Raw genomic sequence first — 23379 nt, forward strand, 5'->3', positions numbered from 1 at the left:
TTAGGATCTTCTTGAGCTCAGGCACTAGGTGTTACTAGTGTCAGCAGCCCCAGCATTCATAACAGGATAAGGCATATGGTAGGTGTTCAGTGAAAATGGATTGGGTGAAAAAGTGGTTACTATAGGGTGTGAAACATAAACAGAGAGCTAAGGAAGCATGGAAGGGAGAACCTAATTCTAAGCATGGAGAAGGCTTCCCAGAGAAGGTGAGGTCTTTTTTCCCAGGCAGCTTAGAGCATTCTAAGCTTAGGAATTGCATGCAGAAGGATGGAGGCAGGAAGGAACATAGCATGGCTGGGCCTATGTAACTAAATGTGGTTAGAGCAGAGGGCATGTGAGGGTGTGGGAGTGAAGTGATGGGGTTGGAGAGGAGCAGGTGGAAATCATGAAAGGCCTTGAATGTTGGGATAAAGAGCTTAGACTTTATGCTTTAGGCCAGTGGGGAGGATTTGAAGCAGGGATCTGACATGCTCAGATTTGTATTTTCAAAAGATCACTCAAGCTGCAATTGCAAAGAAAGGATTGAGGAGGGAAGGATTAGGAGCCAGAAGATGAAGAAGGAAGAAGGAAGAAGAAGATAGTGCAGGAGAAAGAGCACAAGGGCTGAACTAAGGTAGTAGCAGAGATCATTGAGAGATGAGGATAGATGGGATCATGAGTTAGCATCCACAGCACTTAGTGAACATGTGATACAGGAGGAGAAAGGAGTCCCCTTTGACTTACATGCTACTGGGGATTGAATGGACAGAGGGATCATTCACTAGGGTACAGAACACAGGACATGGATAGACACATATTTATGATGTCCATGGTGCATTCCAGTGGAGGTAGCTAGAAAGTGGGTCTGGAGCTCTGCAAGACAGAGATAGTACTTGAACCTGTGGGTGTGGTTGGGACAGACCAGGAGAATGTGTGGGGTAAGAAGCCAAGAGGGCCAACAATGAAGACTCACAGAATAGCAATACTTAAGGTCAAGTAGAAAATACAGAGCCCATTAAAAAGGCTGAGAGGGAGTGATCAGAGTATGGAGGAGAACTAGGAGAGTGTGATATTATGACAGCCAAGAGAGATTGAAGGTGTCCAGGAAGGAATACCCTACAGAGTTGGGAAGCAGTCAGGTAAGTCAAGGGTTAGAAAGTGCCCAGTTGGTGGCCTTGGTGAGAGCAATTGCAGCTGAGTGATGGACAGACAGAACAGGTTGCAGTAGATTGAGGGATAAAGGAAGTTGAAGAGCTTGAGTCAGGGAATCTAGAAGCCTGGATTTGAATTAGAAGAGGAGGTATCTCGAGGAGGACATCGGATTGAGAGAGGATTTTTATTATAGATGGGAGAGACTTGTTTGTACGTGGAAGGACAAAGAGCCACTGCGATACGAAGTGTGTATATGGGAGGATCCCCATCCTGGTCCCAGGAGGCAGGAGTATTTTATTACTGATATGGGCTAGAATTGCTGATGCCTGTTGCTAATAAAAAAGCAGGCCAGATTTTAGTCAGTTTTATTACTGTTTTTACATACTCCATAGTTTGTGCCCTTATTGCCTGCACCCAAAATGGGCCACTTTTTACGGCTTCACTACCAAGAAGGGAGATGACTGATGGAATGTATTTGATGAGGTTAAAGGGAGAGATCCAGGGTGGAGACAGAGGGGCTGGCCTTCAACAGGAGGTGGCTCATTCCCTCCTCTAGGACTGGAAGGGAGGCGGAGAGGGGAGATGGTTGTGGATGGGGGCATTTGTGTATTTTGATGGGCAGATGTTGAGGGAATTATCAACCGATGGCTTCCCTTCTCCCTATAAGGTGGGAGGGAGGGCATCTGTACAAATGGATGGTAAGATCCTTGTCTGTTTTATTCATTGTTGTGTATCTATAGAGCCTACCTAGTAGATGCTAAAAAATATTTGCTGAATGAATGGATCAGGAGTGAGAGGAGGAGGTTTCTCTGGGAAATGAGGGAGAAAGAGAGAGAGAGAGAAAGAGACTCAGGAACCCAATCCATGTCTGATGAGAACAGAAAAAGGCCACTTGCAATGGCCTCAGCTCTGCCTTGGGGAGTGGGGAGCTGGGGACAATGCCAAGGAATGCTTCACAAGGGAGATGTTATTTGAACTGGGGTTTGGAGAAGTATAGAAGTTTGCCAGGATAAAACGGATATAAGGAATTACAGAACAAGACCCAGAGGTGTGAAAGGATGAGCTCAGTGTGCCATGGGTAGAGTGGTTGGCAGTGGGGAGATGTTGGAGGACATTAGGAAGGGAAGGGAAATGATTGGATTTGTATTTAGAAAGTTAAGGCCTTCCAAGTGCCTTCTGCAGCTAACACAGGCTTCCCTCTAAAAGTAGATGGATAAGTGGAGGAATAGAATGAAGATGTTCTTTTCCCCTTTTTGTTTCTCTTTAGTGACCTTGACTTTTGTTCTCCCTCTGTTAGCCACTAGAGAAATTAGTAAAAGAGCTGGGGTTTCCTTTGGGGGAAAAAATCAGGGCATATAACAAGTAGCTTTAATTCTCTGCTAGGGCCAGGTGCAGTGGCTCACACCTGTAATCCCAGCAATTTGGGAGGCCAAGGCAGGAGGATTGCTTGAGCCAGGAGTTCAAGATCAGCCTGGGCAACACAGGGAGATCCCATCTCTCCACACACAAAAAATTAGCCAGGCATGGTGGCACAGCATGCCTGTGGTTCCAGCTACTTGGGAGGGCTGAGGTGGGAGGATTGCTTGGCCCCAGGAGGCAGGGGCTGTAGTGAGCTATGATTGTGCCACTGCACTCCAGCCTGGGCAACAGAGCAAGACCCTGTCACAAACAAACAAAACAACTCAGTGGGATTGCCTTGGAGCCAAGGGACCCAAGCAGATATGTTCTCTGAGGCTCCATAGGGCACAATGAGCCCCTGTGATGGGGTGGCACAAGAGGCATTACAGACAGGGAAGCTAATGGGGGCTCATCCTAAGAAGCACTTTCTGCCAGCATTGTTCAACAAAGGCAGCCTCAGAAGCGGGTGCATGCCTCATGATAAAGTATGTGACAAAGACTATGGCTACTGCTGGGGAAGCTGCTGGAGGACCAGGCTAGTGGGAGCTGAGCTAGATTCTCTCTGAAGTTCTGACCTTGAAGAGAGGGAGGGGCTGGCAGTCAGGAATCCCTGAATCTGCTCTTCAGCACAAACTCCTTCTAAGCAGAGCCTCTCACAGCAGAGATACCACTGTGGTCGCTGATTGGCCCACCCACCTCTAGGACAGCAGCCACCCTCATATACTTGTGGGGAGGGAGCCTCCAGCATTCTTCCCCTATTGCTGTGAACCCCTGCGAACAGATCATTTATCTGGGCTCTCACTTGCTCTCCTATTTCACAACAGAGGTGGGAAGGGCATGGTTGTTATTCCTATTTGACCAGTGCTTTTTTGAGGCCAGAGAGGCACAAGGAGTGGCCCAGCCAACACTAGAACCCAAGCTTTCCAAGTCCCAGCCTGGGTCTCTGCTGCCCACCAGACCATGGGGATAGTTGGCCCATGCTCTGTTCTGCAGGCAGAGGAGGCTTCTGAAGGCTCCTGGGCTGCCGAGCCCCTCCCCAGAGTTGTGCTGCCCAGAACTCTGGGCAAGATGGACCCTCTCAAACCTATGCCTTCCAGACAGTGGAAATCCTAGTCCCCTCCCCTCTTCTGCCACACAGGCTGAAAGTTCTTCCTGAGGGCTAGCCTGCACCCTTTCTGTTGTACTGCATCTTCTTGGAGCTGGAGAGCAGCCAGCTAAACTAGAGGAGAGGGCCAGGGAACAAGGTGAGGACCACCCAAGCTCTGAGAGGTAGGGCCAGGAACCACCTGGCTCAGCTTGTGAGAAATTTTTTTAAAGTGGGTGTTTAGCAGTTACCACTTAAGGCCTGTGGGGGAGGAACAGTAATTACTACCATTATTGTGAAAATGTGCTTGGTACTGGGCTAGGTGGTTTACATGTTTTATCTCAATCCTCCAACAACCTTTTTGAGGTAGGTATTCAACACAAGGCTCAGAGGGGTCAACTGATGTGCTCAAGGCCACACAGCAAGTAAGTGGGATGACTCAGCTACAAACCCAGGTTGTTCAGATAGAAACACTTGTGATCTTAACAACCTGTGTTGTGAGAAGTGAGAGAAGCAAACTGAGTAGGTGCCAAGACTGGAACCAGGTCTGACTCATGGTCCAGGGAACTTTTACTGGCCCTTCTCTCTCCACCCACCCCCCTCCACCTGGCTGGCTTTACTTCCAGTTGGGAATTTATGACGCATTCACTCATATGATGGTGGTGGTGGGAGGGTATGTGTGTGCATGTGCATGTATGCTTGTGTGTCTGTCCCTGGGTAACTGTGGAACAGCTCTTGGAGCACCTCTCCTCCCCTCTCTTTCTCACACCAGCACTGCAGAGTCTGACTTATTTTCTTCCAGTGGTCCTGAGGGTGGTGTGATGTGGGCTTGGGTTGGAATCTCACAGGCTGTGGGACAGTAGCTGTAGGCAACTTCACCTCTCCTAGCCTTAGCTCCCTCATTTTAAAAAGCGGATAAAGGGTCGGGCACAGTGGCTCATGCCTGCATCAGCACTTTGGGAGACCAAGGTGGGCAGATCACTTGAGGCCAGGAGTTCAAGAACAGCCTGGTCAGCATGATGAAACTCCATCTCTACTAAAAATACCAAAAAAGTAGCTGGGCATGGTGGTGCACGCTTGTAATCCCAGCTACTCAGGAGGCTGAGGCAGGAGAATCGCTTACACCTGGGAGGTGGAGGTTTTAGTGAGTGGAGATCCGGCCACTGCACTCCAGCCTGGGTGATAGAAAGAGACTCAAAAATAAAAAATAAATAATAAATAAAAAGTGGATAAAGTATATAACCTCACAGGTGGTTGTGAGGATTCAATGAATTAATAGACGTAATTAAGAAAATAATAAATAGAGACGGGGTTTGGCCATGTTGTCCAGGCTGGTCTCCAACTCCTGGGCTCAAGTGTTCCTCCAGCTTTGGCCTTCCAAAGTGCTGGCATTACAGGCGTGAGCCACCGCGCCCAGCTGAAAGTAAAATGTTTCAAAGTTTTCCGAACACACTGAGCGTTTTCTAAGGGTAGGTAATGGGTTGTTCAGGAGTCACTCCACGGGGCAGTGCTGACTGGAGTGGCTGAGTCCCCTGACTGTTTTTCTATCGCAATTGGAGGAGATAAACGCTGCCCTAACCAGGCCAGTCAGGAAAGCGGGGAGAAACTGGAGGAGCCCCCTCTTCTCACCAGCCATGCCCTGCAGCCTGTCCCCCAGGGTTTTACAAGGTGTCCCCACGGCGGCCCCTCTGCTCACCGTGCCCAGAGCACAGCCGGGCCCTGGAAAACGCCTCCACCTTCTGCGTGTGCCAGGACAGCTATGCGCGCTCACCCACCGACCCGCCCTCGGCTTCCTGCACCCGTGAGTCCCCCCTCCAGGCTGCACTGCGGAGGGTGGGGGGTGGGGGTGGCCAAGGAGGAAGGCCTGATCCAGGTGGTGGTGAGGGCAGGGTCTCCGCACTGGGGCGCACGGGGGCGGATATGGGGGCCAGCGCCCCGGAAGGCGGCGTATGGGTGAGCGGAGCCTGGGCGCGCCCTGGGGGCCGGGGCCTTTGATGAGAAGAACCAGGACAACTGCGAGAGTCCAGACGGAGGATGGGGTTAGGATGCCTGGCGGATCACTGAGGAGAGCGCCCCTCCGCTGCCCTCTCCTCACCCTGCCTACCCTCCAGCCGAAAGGGGGGCTCCCGACCTTCGCACCATCGGTTCTCCCATGCTCCCATCCTCGGCTCCTCACTAATCTCCTCCCAAATCCTCACCAACTGCCCCGCCACTCTCACATTCCGACCTCCCAAGGGCCCCCACGCCCCCGTCCCTGACCCTTCCCTGGGGGAGGGGCGAGCCCCTCCTCCCGCTCACCCCGGGTTCATCCGCCCTCGACCCCTCACTGACTGACCATCTTTGTACCAATCTCCCTGACTGAACCCACGCCCCCATTCCTCCCACCCCAGACCCCTCACACCGTCCTATCCCCCATGCCCACTGGCTCCCACGGCCCATTCCCGCTCATCCATCCCTGTTCCTTCACCGGCCGTCCTTTCTACCCTCCTCCCTGACTGCCCCATGCCACTGTCCCTCCTGTCCCCCGTCCCCCCTCATCCACCCAGTCCCTTGATGAACGCCCTGGTTCCCTCCTCCCCGACTGACCCTCGCGCCCCTGCTTCTCCTGCCTCACGGGGGGTGGACAAGACCCCGCCCCCCTCGTGCATCCCGCCCCCCTCGTGCATCCCGCCCCCCTCACGGGCACCCACGCCCCGCCCTGACCGCCCCGCCCCTGTGCCGCCTCAGGGCCGCCGTCGGCGCCGCGGGACCTGCAGTACAGCCTGAGCCGCTCGCCGCTGGCGCTGCGACTGCGCTGGCTGCCACCGGCCGACTCGGGAGGTCGCTCGGACGTCACCTACTCGCTGCTGTGCCTGCGCTGCGGCCGCGAGGGCCCGGCGGGCGCGTGCGAGCCGTGCGGGCCGCGCGTGGCGTTCGTACCGCGCCAGGCAGGGCTGCGGGAGCGAGCCGCCACGCTGCTGCACCTGCGGCCCGGCGCGCGCTACACCGTGCGCGTGGCCGCGCTGAACGGCGTCTCGGGCCCGGCGGCCGCCGCGGGAACCACCTACGCACAGGTCACCGTCTCCACCGGGCCCGGGGGTAAGGCCGTCCGCGCCCCCCACCCCGAGGCCCCCGCGCCTGCCGCCCCTGCGCCCTCTTGGGGCCGCCCCGTCGGTCCTGCGGGAGCCCCACCCACCCGCCCCAGAGAAGCCACCCTCTGTACACGCACCCCTCCCCTTTCCAGGACACAAAGTCACCCCCCGGACGCCTCAGCATCAGTCGCCCTCCCGAGTGTGCGAGAGGGACTGAGGATGCAGGCGTCCCCTTACTACCGGGCCAGAGGGGAGGCGCGCGGTTCTGTGCGTCTGCGGGAAGCCGCTGGGTGCTCGCCTTTCTCCTGGACGCCTTGCACAAAGCCTCTGTCCCGCTCACAGCTCTGCAGTTGGCCTCGCCGCTCATTTCTCAGGGAAAAAGAGGTGGAAAGTCCCTTAATCTCTTACCTTCCCTTTAAAAAAATGTCAGTAGGAATCCGAATTTACTTCCTTCCCTCTGTCTCGGGAAGCCGGATCCGGTCCTTGTGTCCCTTACCTCCACCCCTCGGCCTCTGCATGGTTTTGCTGCATCTGGCCACCTCCTTTCCTGGTCCCGGGAAAGGGCAAGGAAGCTTGTAGAGTTATGCTGTAGGGGCGATGGAACACACCAGCCAATACATCTCTGAGTCTGGACATGAGGTGAATAAGTGAAGACCTACAACCTTTTTACACCACACCTTCATTCCTGACAGTTTCTTTTGATTCGCTTCTCAGCTGGGGTGGACCTCCAAGTAATGCTTGTATTCTTTGCAAGAAAGATAAGCGAGTGGTATGGTTTCTGACTCTCTTCCTAATCGAGGCTATAGGATCGGCCTGTCACCCCGCATCCCTGCTTTCTGTGATCCCGCTTCTGTCTTTGGCAGTGGTGTTGCCAAGGAGAAGTCTGAGGCTAGGGTTATTTTCATTCTTTTCTACGTAACTTGGACATATAACGTGTACACGTATGCACACGGATGTTAGAATAATTCTTTAACCTACTTAACCTACTGTTGAAAATAAAGTTTTGTTTTGTTTTGTTTTCTTTTTGAGACAGAGTCTTGCTCTGTCGCCAGGCAGGAATGCAGTGGTGCGACCTCGATTCACTTCAACCTCTGCCTCCCGAGTTCACGTGATTCTCCTGCCTTAGCCTCCCGAGTAGCTGGGACTACAGGTGCATGCCACCATGCCCAGCTAATTTTTGTATTTTTTAGTAGAGACAGGGTTTCACCATGTTGGCCAGGATGGTCTCGATCTCTCAACCTCATGATCTGCTGGCCTCAGCCTTCCAAAGTGCTGGGATTACAGACGTGAGCCGCTGCCCACCTAGCCAAACTTTTTTTTTAAATGGAGTTTTGCTCTTGTCACCCAGGCTGGAGTGTGGTGGTGTGATCACAGTTGACGGCAACCTCTGCCTCCCGGGTTCAAGCGATTCTCCTGCCTCAACCTCCCGAGTAGCTGGGATTACAGGTGCGCACCACCACACCCAGCTAAGTTTTGTACTTTTAGTAGAGATGGGGTTTCTCCATATTGGCCAGGCCAGTGTCAAACTCCTGACCTCAAGTCATCTGCCCACCTTGGCCTCCCAAAGTGCTGGGATTACACGCATGAGCCACCTCGTGCCCGGCTGAAAATAATCATTTAACCAATATGGATTTCTTTTTTTTTTCCTTTTCTTTTTCTTTTCTTTTCTTTTTTCTTTTCTTTTTTTTTGAGAGGAGTTTCACTCTGCCACCCAGGCTGGAGTGCAGTGACGCGATCTTGGCTCACTACAAGCTCTGCCTCCGGGGTTCACGCCATTCTTCTGCCTCAGCCTCCCGAGTAACTGGAACTACAGGGACATGCTGCCACGCCCGGCTAATTTTTTGTATTTTTAGTAGAGATGGGGTTTCACCATGTTAGCCAAGATGGTCTCGGTCTCCTGAGCTCGTGATCTGTCCACCTTGGCCTCCCAAAGTGCTGGGATTACAGGCATGAGCCACTGTGCCTGGCCACCAATATGGATTTCTTTTGATTGAGTAAACTTTTTGATTTGCACAACTTTTTTTTTCCCCCGAGAAAAGTTTTCTTCAGGCCGGGAACAGTGGCTCATGCCTGTAGTCTCAGCGCTTTGGGAGCCGAGGCCAGGAGCAACATAGTGAGACCCTGTCTCTACAAAAAATTTAAAAAATTAGCCAGGCATGGTGATGGGTGCCTGTAGTCCCAGGTGCTCAGGAGGGTGAAGCAGGAGGATCAGTTGAGCCCAGGAGTTTGAGGCTGCAGCGAGTGATAATTGTGCCACTGCACTCCAGCCTGGGTGACAGAGCCAGACTATGTCTCTCAAAAAAAAAAAAAAAAAAAAAAGTCTCAAAAAGTTTTATTCAGCCACTGCTTTGACTAGAACTTCTGGTAGCTCAAATATATCTCTTAAAAATATCTCTAAGCCTTAGGTTGTACATTCATTTTCTGATTCTCAAATCTTGTCACTTCACTTCCCTTATCCTTTTGAGCTCTTAATCCATTTCCACTGCCTTTTGGAGGTTTTCCAGCTTGTCTGGGTTTCTGGAACAGTACTGTTTTTTACTGTCTCTATTGTGATTTAACATTTGCTATTGCATTTACAGCTTTAAAAATTCTTTTTTTCCATCTTTCTTTCATGTCAGATGGGTATTTTGCCAACGTAAAAGGTTCGGGGGTGACACATCTCACATAAGAGTGTGAATCCCCAATCATCACACTTGCAAACTACAAAAGGATCACATTTTTAAAAATTCAGTATAGAAGAAGAAAAAAATCCATAATCTTATTACATAGATATAAACAACTATTGATATCTTAGAGTATATACTTCCAGAAAATTTTTCCTGTCTATCTTGATCTCTGTATTCGTATTTGTAACTATCCACCTATAAAATCCCTTTTGTTTTAATACAGTCATGCACCATATAAAGACATTTTGGTCAACAATGGATGGCATATATGATGGTGATCCTGTAAGATTATAATGGAGCTGAAAGACTCCAGTCACTTAGTACTTTCTGTTGCAGTTGCCTGCAGTACTCAGTACAGTCACATGCTGTCACCCAGGCTGTACAGGTTGTAGCCTAGGCGTGTCATAGGCTATGCTGTCTAGGTTTGTGTAAGTACACTCTGATGTTTGTACAACAATGAAATCACCTAACAACGCTTTTCTCAGAACATCTTCCCATCATTTAGCAATGCATGATGGTATATGTAATACTAACTTTTATCTGGCATTTTACATTAACAATCTCTTTTTTTTTTTTTGAGACGGAGTCTTGCTCTGTCACCCAGGCTGGAATGCAATGGCTCAGTCTTGGCTCACTGCAACCTCCGCCTCCCGGGTTCAAGCGATTCTCCTGCCTCAGCCTCCTGAGTAGCTGGTGTTACAGGCACGCACTACCACATCCGGCTAATTTTTGTATTTTTAGTAGAGATGGGGTTTCGCCATGTTGGCCAGGCTGGTCTCGAATTCCTGACCTCAGGTGATCCACCCGCCTCAGCCTCCCAAAGTGCTGGGATTACAGGCATGAGGCGCACGGCCTTATGTTAACAATCTTAAATGTTTTGACATTTAAAACAATCTTAAATGTTTAAGATCGATTTAGAAGCCATGTTAAGGAAATACTCTTCTATTTCCATTTTCTCAATAAAAATACTAAGCTTCCACTGATCGAGTGCTGCTGTGTTTGGCACTGTGCGATATGATTTTCTATATTAATTCATTGAAATGGGGCTGGGCACAGTGGCTCACGCCTGTAATCCCAGCACTTTGGGAGGCCGAGGCAGGTGGATCGTTTGAGGTCAGGAGTTTGAGCCAGCCTGGCCAACATGGCGAAACCCCGTCTCTACTAAAAATAAAAAAAAAAATAGCCAGGCGTGGTGGTGCACACCTGTAATCCTAGCTACTGGGGAGGCTGAGGCAGGAGAATCACTTGAACCCCGGAGGTGGAGGTTGCAGTGAGCCGAGATCGTGCCACTGCACTCCAGCCTGGGTGACAGAGCAAGACTCCACCTCAAAAAAAAAAAAAAAAAAGATAAAAAGAAATGAAACTCATCTTAGATTGGTTTTGGAACCCAGGTCTGTCTGACCTCAAAGCCCTGTGCCTTTAATCCCTAGGCCTTATAATGCTTCACTGAACTTTTTCTAAAAATCAGAAATGGATGTTAATTTTATAAAATGCTTATTAAGCATTTTCACTATGACCAAATTTTTTCCTTTTTGACCTGTTGGTATGATGAATTCTATTAATGGATATTTCAATGTGAACTCTCTGCACTCCTGGATTATACCCTACTGGATATGAGTATATTATTTTTTGGATGTTTTGCTGAGTTCATTTGCTTATATTTTAAGATTTTTCCCATCTACATTTCTAAGAGAGATTAGTGTTTTGTAATGTGTTCTTTGTCAAGTTTTGGCACTATGGTGATGCTGGCTTTGGTAAAGGTATCAGGAAAAATTTCTTCTTTTTCTCTGCTCTGGGACAGTTTTAACAACACATTTACATATTCTTTGAAGGCATGAAAAACTGCCTGGGAAACTTTCTGGGTTCTATGCCATTTTTGGAGAGAAAGTTTTATTTATTTATTTATTTATTTATTTGAGATGGAGTCTCACTCTGTCACCCAGGCTGGAGTGCAATGGCACCATCTCAGCTCACTGCAACCTCCATCTCCCAGGTGCAACCTCCACCTCCCAGATTCTGCTGCCTTAGCCTCCCAAGTAGCTGGGATTATAGGCGCCCACCACCAATGCCAAGCTAATTTTTGTATTTTTAGTAAACATGGGCTTTCACCACGTTGATCAGGCTGGTCTTGAACTCCTGACCTCAGATGATCTGCCTGCCTTGGCCTCCCAAAGTGCTGGGATTACAGGCGTGAGGCACTGCGCCTGGTGGTTTGATATTTTTAATCTTTACTGTAACTTCTTGATCAGTTTTATAAATTTGTGCTTTCCTAGAAAATATTTTCATGTTCTTTTTCTAATTTATTTTTAGAAATGTATATACATTTCCTCAGTACCTGGAGTTAACTTCACTTTCTCTTTCTTCCTGTTGTATGCTTGTGATTTCTGTCTTTTTTTCTTAATTATCCTTGCCAGAAGTTAATTTTACTGGTTATGACACAGAATCAGCTCTTGAACCTATCAATTCCATTGTTCTTTACTTATGTCACTTATTCTATGATTTATTATTATTATTATTTTTGAGATGGAGTCTCACTCTGTTGCCCAGGCTGGAGTGCAGTGGCACCATCTCAGCTCATTGCAACCTCTGGCTCCCAGGTTCCAGTGATTCTGCTGCCTCAGCCTCCCAAGTAGCTGGGAGTACAGGTGCACGCCAGCATGCCCGGCTATATTTTATGGTTTTATCTTTATTAATACCACTCTCCTGCTTTCCTGAAGTTTTTTTCTTTTTTTTTTTTTTTTGAGACAGAGTTTCACTCTGCCTGTCACCCATGCTGGAGTGCAGTGGCATGATCTTGGCTCACTGCAACCTCTGCCTCCTGAGTTCAAGTGATTCTCCTGCCTCAGCCTCCCGAGTAGCTGAAATTACAGGTGTGCACAACTATGCCTGGCTAATGTTGTTTTTTATAGAGATGGGGGTTTCACTATGGTGCCCAAACTTGTCTTGAACTCCTGGACTCAAGCAATCTACCTGCCTTGGCCTCCCAAAGTTTTGGGATTACAGGTGTGAGCCACCCCACCCAACCTCTGAAGTCTTTTTCTAGGCAAGTTCAGTGCTTAGTTATTTTTTGTTTAAATTTTTTAAAGCTATGAGTTTTCCTCTGAATATAGCTTTGTCACTTCCAATACATTCGATACATGATATTATCATATTGTTAGTATTATAAGTTTTTTTAGGTATAATTCATGTAACATAAAATTCACCCTTTTGAAGTATACAGTTCAGTGATTTTTCATATATTCGCATAGTTGTGCAACAAGTACTATCTAATTCTAAAACATTTCATCACCCTGAAAGGAAACCCATTAGTCACTCACCATTCCATCCACCTCCTCTAGCTCTTGGTAACAACTAGGTCTTTCTGTTTCTATGGATTTGCCTATTCTTGGCATCTCAATACATGGAATTATACAATATGTGAACTTTCATGTCTGGCTTCTCTCACTTAGCATAATGGTTTCAAGGTTCATCCTTGTTATAGCATGTATCAGTACTTCATTCCTTTTTATGGCTGAATGACATTCCATTGCATGGATAGATGACAATTTTGCTTATCCATTCATCAGTTGATAGACATTGGGCTGTTTCCACATTTTGGCTATTAAGAATAATACTATTATGAATATTAATGTATTCATAATACATTAATTAATATATGTTTTTGCATAAATGTATATTTTCAGTTTTCATGGCTATATACCTAGGAGTGGAACTGCTAAGTCATATGGTTATGGACTGAATTATGTTACCTCCAGATTCATGTGTTAAAACCCTAAACCCCAATGCGACTATATTTGGAGAGAGTCTCTTTCAGGAGGTAATTAAGGTTAAATGAGATATAAGGGTGGGCCCTAATCCATTAGGACTGGTATCTCTATAAGAAAAGGCAGAGACACTGCCAGGTGCGGTGGCTCACGCCTGTAATCCCAGCACTTTGAGAGGCCGAGGTGGGCGGATCACCTGAGGTCAGGAGTTCGAGACCAGACTCAACATGGAGAAACCCCATCTCTACTAAAAATACAAAATTAGCCGGGTGTGGTGGTGCATGCCTGTAATCCCAGCTACTTGGGAGGCTGAGGTAGGAGAATTGCTTGAACCTGGGAGACGGAGGTTGCGGTAAGCCGAGATCGTGCCATTGCACTCCAGCCTGGGCAACAAGAGCAAAACTCTGTCTCAAAAAAAAAAAAAAAAAAAAGAAAAGGGAGAGACAGCACAGCTCACTCACTCTTTGTCCATATGGGCACAGAGGAAAGGTCACGTGAGAATATAGTGGGAAGGTGTCTGGTCAGGAAAACAGCTCTTACCAGATTACAGATCTGCTGACCTCTTGACCTGGGACTTCTAGCCTCCAGAAGTGTGAGAAAATGAATTTTTGTTATGAAAGCCAAAGGTGGCTTTTGTTAGGAAAGCCACCTTTGTTATTTATTTATTTATTTTTTGAGACAGTCTTCCTCTGTCACCCAGGCTGGAGTGCAGTGGTGCGATCTCAGCTCACTGCAACCTCCACTTCCCAGGTTCAAGCAATTCTTAAGCCTCAGCTTGCCAGGTAGCTGGGATTACAGGTGCATGCCACCACGCCTGGCTAATTTTTGTATTTTTTAGGAGACAGGGTTTCCCCATATTGGCCAGGTTGGTTTCAAACTCCTGGCCTCAGGTGACCCACCTACCTTGGCCTCCCAAAGTGCTGAGATTACAGGTATGAGCCACCATGCCTGGCTTGAAAGCCACCTTTGTTATTAAAGGACTGTGGTTTCTTGTTATGGTAACCTGAACTAATACATATAGTAACTTTTTAACTTTTTGAGGAATTATCAACTTTTTCAAAGCAGCTGTACCATTTTGCATTCCTGCCTGCAAAGTGCAAGGGTCCAAGTTTCTCTGCCTCCTCACCAATACTTGTTATTGTTTGTCTTTTAAACAGTAGCCATCCTAGCAGATGTGAGGTGGTATCTCATTGTGGCTTTGATTTGCATTTCCCTAATAACTAATGATGTTGAACATCTTTTCCTGTGTAGGGTTTTCTTTTTGTCATTAAGTTATAAGATATTATAACTATAGATATGTATTACAGACACTAGACCCTTGTGTTCATTTCCCAGGGTTGCTCTAACAAGGTGCCAAAAAACTGGCTGGCCTAAAACAAATGTATTGCAAAATCGAGGTGTCATCAAGGCCATGCTGTCTCCGATGGTTCTAGAGGAGGACCCTTCCCTGCCCTTTCAGCTTCTCATGTTTCCTGGCAATCCTTGGTGTTCCTTGGCTCGCAGACGCTTCACTCTAGTCACATGGCTGTCTTCTGCCTGTGTCTTCACATCATCATCTCTCTAGGTGTTTTTCTCTGTGTTCAAATTCTCCTTTTCATGAAGATGCCAGTCATATTGGATTAGGGCCCACCCTAATGGCCTCATTTTAACTTGATTACCTCTGTAAAAATAAGATCACATTCTGAGATGGAGGGCGGTGGTTGGGACTTCAACACACCTTTTTTAGAGACACAATTTAACCCATACAAACCTTGTCAGATACATGATTTGTGAATATTTTCTCCCACTCTGTGGTTTGGCTTTCATTTTATTGAGAATAGCCTTTCAATCACAAAAGCTTTTAGTTTCTTTTTTTTCCCCCCAAGATGGAGTCTTGCTCTGTTCCCCAGGGTGGAGTACAGTGGTGCAATCTTGGCTCACTGCAACCTCTACCTCCTGGGTTCAAGCGATTCTCCTGCCTCAGCCTCCAAAGTAGCTGGGACTACAGGTGCACACCACCACATCCAGCTAATTTTTTTTTTTTTAGATGAGCTGGAGTGCAGTGGTGTGATCTCGGCTCACTGCAACCTGTGCCTCCTGGGTTCAAGTGATTCTCCTGCCTCAGCCTCCCGAGTAGCTGGGATTACAGGCACACACTGACACGCCCAGCTAATTTTTTTTTGTATTTTTAATTGAGACAGAGTTTTACCATGTTGGCCAGGCTGGTCTCGAACTCCTGACCTCGTGATCCACCCGCCTCAGCCTCCCAAAGGGCTGGGATTACAGGTGTGAACCACTGTGCCCGGCCAACAGCTTTTAATTTTGGTGAAGTCAAATTTATTTATTTTTTCTTTGGTTGCTTGTGCTTTTGGTGTCATCGCTAAGAAACCATTGCTTAGTCCAAGGTTAACATCTCTGTGTTTTCTTTTAGTGTTGTAGTTTTGACTCAAATTATTTTAGAGGATGTGCTTTTATTTCCAGATGACTTGCTTTTATTTTGTTTATCTTTACGTTGCTGATTGTAGTGCTTCATGGAGGTTTGTACATGGTAAAAATTTTTAAACTATTTTATGGCTACTTTAAAACAATGTGCACTATTTTATAGTGTAGTTCTTTCTCTCTCTGTCTTTATATGTCTATATATCTATCTATATATACACAGATGTTCCTCAACTTAATGACAGGCTTATGTCCCATTGGGCTCATTATAAGTTGAAAATATTATAAGTTGAAAATGCATTTAATGCACCTAGCCTGCCAAATATCATACCTTAGCCTAGCCTACTTTAAACATGCCCAGAACACTTACATTAGCCTACAGGTGGGCAAAATCACCTATTTTACAATGAGTATTTTACACTGAGTATCTCATGTAATTTATTGAACACTGTACTGAAAGTGCAAAAATAGAATGGTTGTATTGCTTTTACACCATTGTAAAACAATCATCAGTTAAACCATCACGAGTTATTATTCAGTTGTAGTTCCTTCTTATTTTTTACTTGATGTTCCAAAGACTGAGAGGGGTTCATTTTGCATTCTGTTTGTGATTTTGTTAAAATTCCTTGTATTCGTAATGAATTTTGTTTTAAATATTTCAATTTTGTTGATGCACTTTTAGTTTCTTCACCCAGCCCTTCTCAGTTTCTCCATTTTTATCTCATCTCGTTTCTTTTTCTTCTCCACCTGTTTTCTCCTTATGACCTTCTGTACATAGTTGGTGGAGGCTGTGTTTTCCTTCTTCTTAAAGTGCCAGAGCGTTTTACTTACTCTCTATCATATTAAATCACTTTTCAAGATCTGCATCTCCTAAGTCTTCAGAATAATGTTCTTATTCCCTTATTCTGAAATATTTTTTCATATACCCAATTTCTGGTATTTTCTGTTTACTTGTTCTTGAGTAAGGAAATAGCTGGTGTTTGTCAACAACAACAAAAAAGATGCGTGAATTGCCCTTTGAATTAGTTATGAGGTTTTCAGCTGCAAGTAACAATAAATCTCAGTCTAACTGATTTTATTTTATTATTATTATATTATTATTATTAGAGACAAGGTCTTACTCTGTCACTCAGGCTGGAGTGCAGTGGCATGATCATAGGCTCACTGTAACCTCAAACTCCTGGGGTCAGGTGATCCTCCCGCCTGAGCCTCCCAAGTGGCTAGGACTGCAGGCATGCCAACATGCCCAGCTAACTTTTTTTTCTTTTTAAATTTTTTTGTAGAGACGGAGTATTGCTATGTTGCCCAGGCTGGTCTCTAACTCCTGGCCTCAAGCAAGACCCCCATCTATGCCTCTCAAAGCTCTGGGATTATAGGCATGAGCCACAGTGTTGGGCCCTGACTTTAACTTAAATGATTTCTTAGCTCACATAAGAGGGCTAGAGTTAAAGCTTGGTTCATTCAGCAGCTCAAAAGTGTCCTCAAGGACCCAGGTTTTTTCTATCTGTCCACTCTGCCATTCTTATCACATAGGCTGGTTCCCTCATGGTAGCAAGGTGGCTGCAGCAGCTCCAGACATCACATCCTTACCATTCAGAGGCAGAAAAAGAACTGTTTCTTCCTTGCAGGTATCTTTTTAAAAGCAAGAAACTTTTCTCTGAATCCCCTGTCCCCAGCTAACTTCTTTTGTTGGCCAGAACTGGATTGTAAGCCCAACCCTAAACCATTCATTGGCAAAGGGAATGAGTGCACACAAATGTCTTAGAACAACCAGAAGTTACCCAAGTCACCTGTGGGGAGACAGTAGACTATGAACCAAAAATTCAGCTCAGCTAGCAGGAAAGGGGGACAAGGCTGTTGACTAGGTTTCCAGTATTATCTGCTGTAACTTTGGCCCCACTTGGGCGCTGGCTGATTCCCATCCCAAATCTACAGCTGGAGAGCAGGTGCTTGGTGTTAGTTTTTAGCTCCACTAGCAGGATTTATCATGCTTTCATCTAATTATCTCTTCGGAGCTGAGATGGAACCATCTTCTACCTCTCTATCCTGGCCATCTGATGCTTTCCACAAATGTAGCTCAAAAATGGACATTTCTAGCCTCCTTTTCCATCTCTGCCCCTATGTGTATTCGCAAGGAACTTTGCCACCTCCTAGAATGCTTCATCACTCCTCTCGCCTTTGTGCTCAGGCCTTTTCTGGGAGCTGCCATCTCAAAGTGAATTTTGGCTGAGAAGCGCCCCCGGAGGATAGGGAAGAGCACTCTTCCTCGAAAGCGCTCTGCAGTAGAGTGCTGGCTGTGCATTGTCCACTTGACAAAGACCTGGCTTTTTTTTTTTTTTTAAAGGGTCAGACACTGAAGGGGAGGAATAAAGGATTTTTTGAGTTATTTTTAGAATGGGAGGCAATGCCACTCTGTGGGCAGTGTAGCCTGGGGGTTCATTACAATTGCACTTTTTGATCTAGTCCCACTGCCTTGATCATAAGTAGAAATGTGCCACTCTACTCTCCAGCCCCCGTTCTGGCGATCAGCTGTCAAGACTAGTTTATGGTGATGGTGTAGGTTTTCAACTCTTACTGTGTCTTTATGTTTTAATTGGAATTTGGGAAAGACATGGAGTGGAGGCTGCTAGATATATATACCATTTAAGACTAGAAGCCACATCCACGCACTTGTCAGAGCCTGAGCCGCCTACTCCCTGTTTCCACTTCCTTGCCTTATTACTATCTGATCGGTACTTTCCTCAATCCCCCGAAGGCACCGGGAACGTCCACTTTATGAAAGCCAGTGGGAAGTTTGAATCGTCATCTTACTCTGTCTCCTCTCAGCGTAAGACATGGCCCAGCGCCAGCTCCTCTTGCTGGAATGCTGGTGCTCAGCCCTTGCTCAGTCCCTCAGACACATTACTTCATAAAATTCCCACAGCAAGCCTAGGCGTTGTCATCATCGTTCTCATTTTACACACGGGGAAACCGAGGCTCAGGGAGTAAGATCACTTGCTTGTGGACCAATAGTGGGCTAACTACTGGAAAAGTCAGGAGGGAACCTTCCTAAGTGTTCTCTTCCCTGGGCTTCCATCACCTTGCGCACCGTTGGTCTTCGTCCTGCCTCTCTGGCTCCTCCTTGTCAAGCTTCTCTTTGCCTGTTTCTGAAATGTTGGTGTGTCTCAGGCTTATTCCCTAAAAGCTTTTCCTCTTCTCTTGCTATGCGTTTTCCCTGGACAGTTTCATCCCTTCACCTTCTCATAGCTCCTGCATCTCCATCTTTCTCCCAGACACCTTTTTTGAGTCCCGGAACCATTTCTCCCACTGCCCTCCTGGCATCTTCTCTTGGAAACCCCTTTGCCGAACACTGACCCCAGGCCTTATTACCTCCTGTATATGTGTGTATGTGTGTGTATGCTGCTGTTCATCTGACATCATCCAGACTGGCAGTTCTCAAACTTGTCTGCACACTGGAATCACCAAGAAACTTAAAAAATAAAGCAACTGGCCGGGCGCGGTGGCTCACGCCTGTAATCCCAGGACTTTGGGAGGGTGGATCACGAGGTCAGGAGATCGAGACCATCCTGGCTAACATGGTGAAACCCTGTCTCTACTAAAAATACAAAAAATTAGCCGGGCATGGTGGCGGGCGCCTGTAGTCCCAGCTACTCAGGAGGCCGAGGCAGGAGAATGGCGTAAACCAGGGAGGCGGAGCTTGCAGTGAGCCGAGATTGTGCCACTGCACTCCAGCCTGGGTGACAGAGGGAGACTCTGTCTCAAAAAATAAACAAATAATAAATAAATAAATAAAAAATAAAATAAAATAAAATAAAAGCAACTAATCCCTGAGCTCCATCCAGCCTACAGAGATAATGATTTGTTTGCTCTGGGTTGCGACCTGGGCAACATTTTTTTTATTGTAAAAAACACATAAAATGTATCATCTTAACCCATTTCATATGTATAGTACAGGAATGTTAACTAGATACGTTGTCCAAAAGGATCTCTGTAATTTTTTTTCCTTTATTTTTATTTGTATTTTTTTTGAGACTGGGTCTCGCTGTATTGCCTATGCTGGAGTGCAGTGACAGCCTTGACCTTGTGGTCTCGGGCAATCCTCCTGTCTCAGCCTCCCACGTAGCTGGGACCACAGGTGTGTGACACCATGCCCAGCTAATTGTTTGATTTTTTGTAGAGACAGGGTCTCACTTTGTTGTCCAGGCTGGTGTTGAACTCCTGGGCTCAAGCGATCCTCCTTCCTTGGCCCTCCCAAAGTGCTGAGATTACAGGCATGAACTCCCATACCTGGGGTGTAGAACTTCTTCATCTTGCAAAGCTGAAATTCTGTATCCAGTCAACAACTCCCCTTTACCCCAACCACCCTCCCCTAGCAACTACCATTCTACTTTTCTACTTCCTTTTTTTTTTTTTTTTTTTTTGAGACAGGGTCTCACTCTGTCGACCAGGCTAGAGGGCACTGGTGCAATCTTGGCTCACTGCAGCCTCTGCTTCCTGGGTTCAAGTGATTCTCCTGCCTCAGCCTCCCAAGTAGCTGAGATTATAGGCACCCGCCACCAGGCCTGGTTAATTTCTGTAATTTTAGTAGAGACAGGGTTTCACTACATTGGCCAGGCTGGTCTTGAATTCCTGGCCTCAAGTGATCTACCGGCCTTGGCCTACCAAAGTGTGCTGGGTTTACAGGTGTGAGCCACTGGGATTATAAGCATAAGTCACTGCACCTGGCCTACTATTCTACTTTCTGTTTCAAAGGGTTTGACTACTTTAGATACCTCGCATAAGTGGAATCCATGCAGTATTTGTCTTTTTGTGACGAATTGTTTCACTTAGCATAATGTCTTCAAAGTTCATTCATATTGTAACATATGACAGAATTTTCTTCTTTTTAAGGACTAATATCCTGTTGTATGTTTACACCATATATTCTTTTTTCTTTTTTTAACTCTTTATTGTTATACTTTAAGTTCTAGGGTACATGTACACAATGTGCAGGTTTGTTACATAGGTATACAAGTGCCATGTTGGTTTGTTGCACCCATCAACTCGTCATTTACATTAGGTATTTCTCCTACTGCTATCCCTCCCCCCACCCTCCACCCCCCGACAGGCCCCGGTGTGTGATGTTCCCTGCCCTGTGTCCAAGTGATCTCATTGTTCAACTCCCACCTATGAGTGAGAACATGCGGTGTTTGGTTTTCTGTCCTTGTGATAGTTTGCTTAGAATGATGGTTTCCAGCTTCATCCATGTCCCTGCAAAGGACATGAACTCATCCTTTTTTATGGCTGCATAGTATTCCATGGAGTATACACCATATTTTCTTTATCCATTTATCCACTTGCGGACATTTAGGTTGCTTCCACCTCTTGGCTATTGTGAATAATGCTGCAATGAACGTGGGTGAGCAGTATCTCTTCAAGACCTGATTTCAGTTCATTTGGATATATGCCCAGAAACAGGATTGCTGGATTATACAGTAATTACAATTTTTTAAGGAACCTCTGTATTGTTTTCCATAGCAGCTGCACCAATTTACATTCCTACACAATGGTGTACAAGGGTTCCAATTTTTTCATGTCCTTGCCAACACTTGTTATGTCCCATATTTTTGGTAGTGGTCATCCTAAAGGGTATGAGGTGATATCTCATTGTGATTTTGATTTTGATTTCCCTGATGATTAATGATATTAAGCATCTTTTCATGTGTGCTTCTTGGCCTTTTGTATATCTTTTTTTTTTGAGACAGAGTCTCACTCTGTTGCCCAGGCTGGAGTGCAGTGGTGCAATCTCAGCTCACTGCAACCTCTGCCTCCCAGGTTCAAACAATTCTTGTGCCTCAGCCTCCGGAGTAGCTGGGATTACAGGTGCATGCCACCACGCCCAGCTAACTTTTGTATTTTTAGCACAGATGGGGCTTCACCATGTTGGCCAGGCTGGTCTCAATCTCTTGACTTCAGGTGATCTGCCCCCTCGGCCTCACCAAGTGCTGGGATTACAGGCAAGAGCCACTGCGCCCGGCCTATATATCTTTTTTGAAGAAATGTCTACTCAAGCTGGTCTGAGTGCAGTGTTGTTTACAACTAATTGATCACAACACAGTTATAGATTTCTTTGTTCCATCTCTACTCCCACTGCCTCGCTTGATAGCAAAAAAAAAAAAAAAAAAAAAAAAAAAAAAAAAAAAAAAAAGCCTACTCAAGTCCTTTGTCTATTTTTTAATTGAGTTATTTGGTCTTTGTTGTTGAGTTCTAGACGTTCTTTATACATTCTGGATATTAACCCCTTAGATAAATGGTTAGCAAGCATTTTCTCCCATTTCAAAGACTGCTTCTTCACTCTGATTATTGTTGCCTTTGCCCTGCAGAAGTTTTAAAGTTTGATGTAGTCTCATTTGTCTATTTTTGTTTTTGCTGCCTGTGCTTTTGGTGTCATATCCAAGAAATCATTGCTGAATCCCGTGTCATGAATCTTTTCCCCTGTGTTTTCTTCTAGGAGTTTTATCATTTCAGATCCTACGTTTAGGTCTTTAATCCACTTTGAGTTCTTTTTTTGCATATGATGTTAGGTGAGGGTCCAACTTCATTCTTTTGCAGGTGGATATCCACTTTTCTCAGTGCCATTTGGTGAAGAGACTATCCTTTCTGCATAGCATAACCTTGGTACCCTTGTGGGAGATCATTTGACCATACATGGAGAGGAGTTATTTCTGGGCTCTGTATTCTGTTTCATTGGTCTATATGTCTGTACCATATTGCTTTGATTACTGTAGCTTTGAAATGTGTTTTGAAGTAAGGAAGTGTGAGGACTCTACCTTTGTGTATGAGTGTATGTGTGTGTAGGTTTTGTTATTCGTTGGTTTTTGTAAATGATGGAGTCTCACTGTGTTGCCCAGGCTGGTCTCAAAATGCTGGCCTCAACTGATTCTCTCACCTTGGTCTCTCAAAGTGCTGGGATTACAGGTGTGAGCCACTGCCTCTGGCCCACCTTTGTTTTTCCTTCCCATGATTGTGTTGACTATTCATGGTCCTTTTAGATTCCATATGAATTTTAGGATGTTTTTTCTATTTCTGCAAAAAATGCCTGGGATTTTGATAGAATTGCATTAAATCTGTAGATCACTTTTGGTAGTAGAGACATTTTAACAGTATTAAGTGTTCTATTCCATGAACACAGGATGCCTTTCCAATTATTTGTGTTTTATTTCATTTCTTTCAGCAATATTTTATAGTTTTCTGTATAAAAGTCTTTCATCCCTTTGGTTAAGTTTATGTCTAAGTATTTTATTATTTTTGATGCTATCATAAGTGGGATTGTTTTCCTAATTTCCTTTTTGAATTGTTCATTGTGTATAAAAACACAACAAATTTTTGTGCATTGGTTTTGTATTTTGCAACTTTGCTATATTTTGTTTATTAGTTCTAAATTTTATTTTATGTTTTTGAGATGGAGTCTTGCTGTGTTGCCCAGGTTGGAGTGCAGTGGCGTGACCTCGGCTCACTGCAACCTCTGCCTCCCAGGTTCAAGTGATTCCCCTGCCTCAGCCTCCCAAGTAGCTGGGACTACAGGCGTGCACCACCACGCCCGGCTCATTTTTGTACTTTTAGTAGAGACGGGGTTTCACCATGTTGGCCAGGATGGTCTCAATCTCTTTTTTTTTTTTTTTTTTTTTTTTGAGACAGAGTTTTGCTTTTGTTGCCCAGGCTGGAGTACAATGGCACGATCTCAGCTCACTGCAACTTCCACCTCCCGGGTTCAAGTGATTCTTCTGTCTCAGCCTCCCAAGTAGCTGGGATTACAGGCATGTACCACCATGCCTGGCTAATTTTGTATTTTTTTTAACAGAGACAGG

The 23379-nt window shown here is 46.0% G+C and overlaps 1 protein-coding gene and 1 non-coding gene across 2 annotated transcripts in view; one reads left to right on the plus strand and one right to left on the minus strand.

Annotated features, from left to right (window-relative positions):
- The window catches only part of EPHA10 (EPH receptor A10), a 49269-nt gene that overhangs the window by 5498 nt on the left and 20392 nt on the right, over positions 1-23379 (plus strand). Inside the window, exons 4-5 of the mRNA XM_054453990.1 lie at positions 5259-5414; positions 6341-6691. Coding sequence (XP_054309965.1) covers positions 5259-5414; positions 6341-6691 — 507 coding nt within the window. The remainder of the gene's footprint in view (positions 1-5258; positions 5415-6340; positions 6692-23379) is intronic.
- On the minus strand, positions 9297-9396 carry LOC129024183 (small nucleolar RNA U13). The gene has a single exon (XR_008497039.1). It is a non-coding gene; the product is annotated as a small nucleolar RNA U13 (small nucleolar RNA).

The sequence above is a fragment of the Pongo pygmaeus genome, chromosome 1, assembly GCF_028885625.2.
Source record: "Pongo pygmaeus isolate AG05252 chromosome 1, NHGRI_mPonPyg2-v2.0_pri, whole genome shotgun sequence".
NCBI classification, from domain to species: Eukaryota; Metazoa; Chordata; class Mammalia; order Primates; family Hominidae; genus Pongo; species Pongo pygmaeus.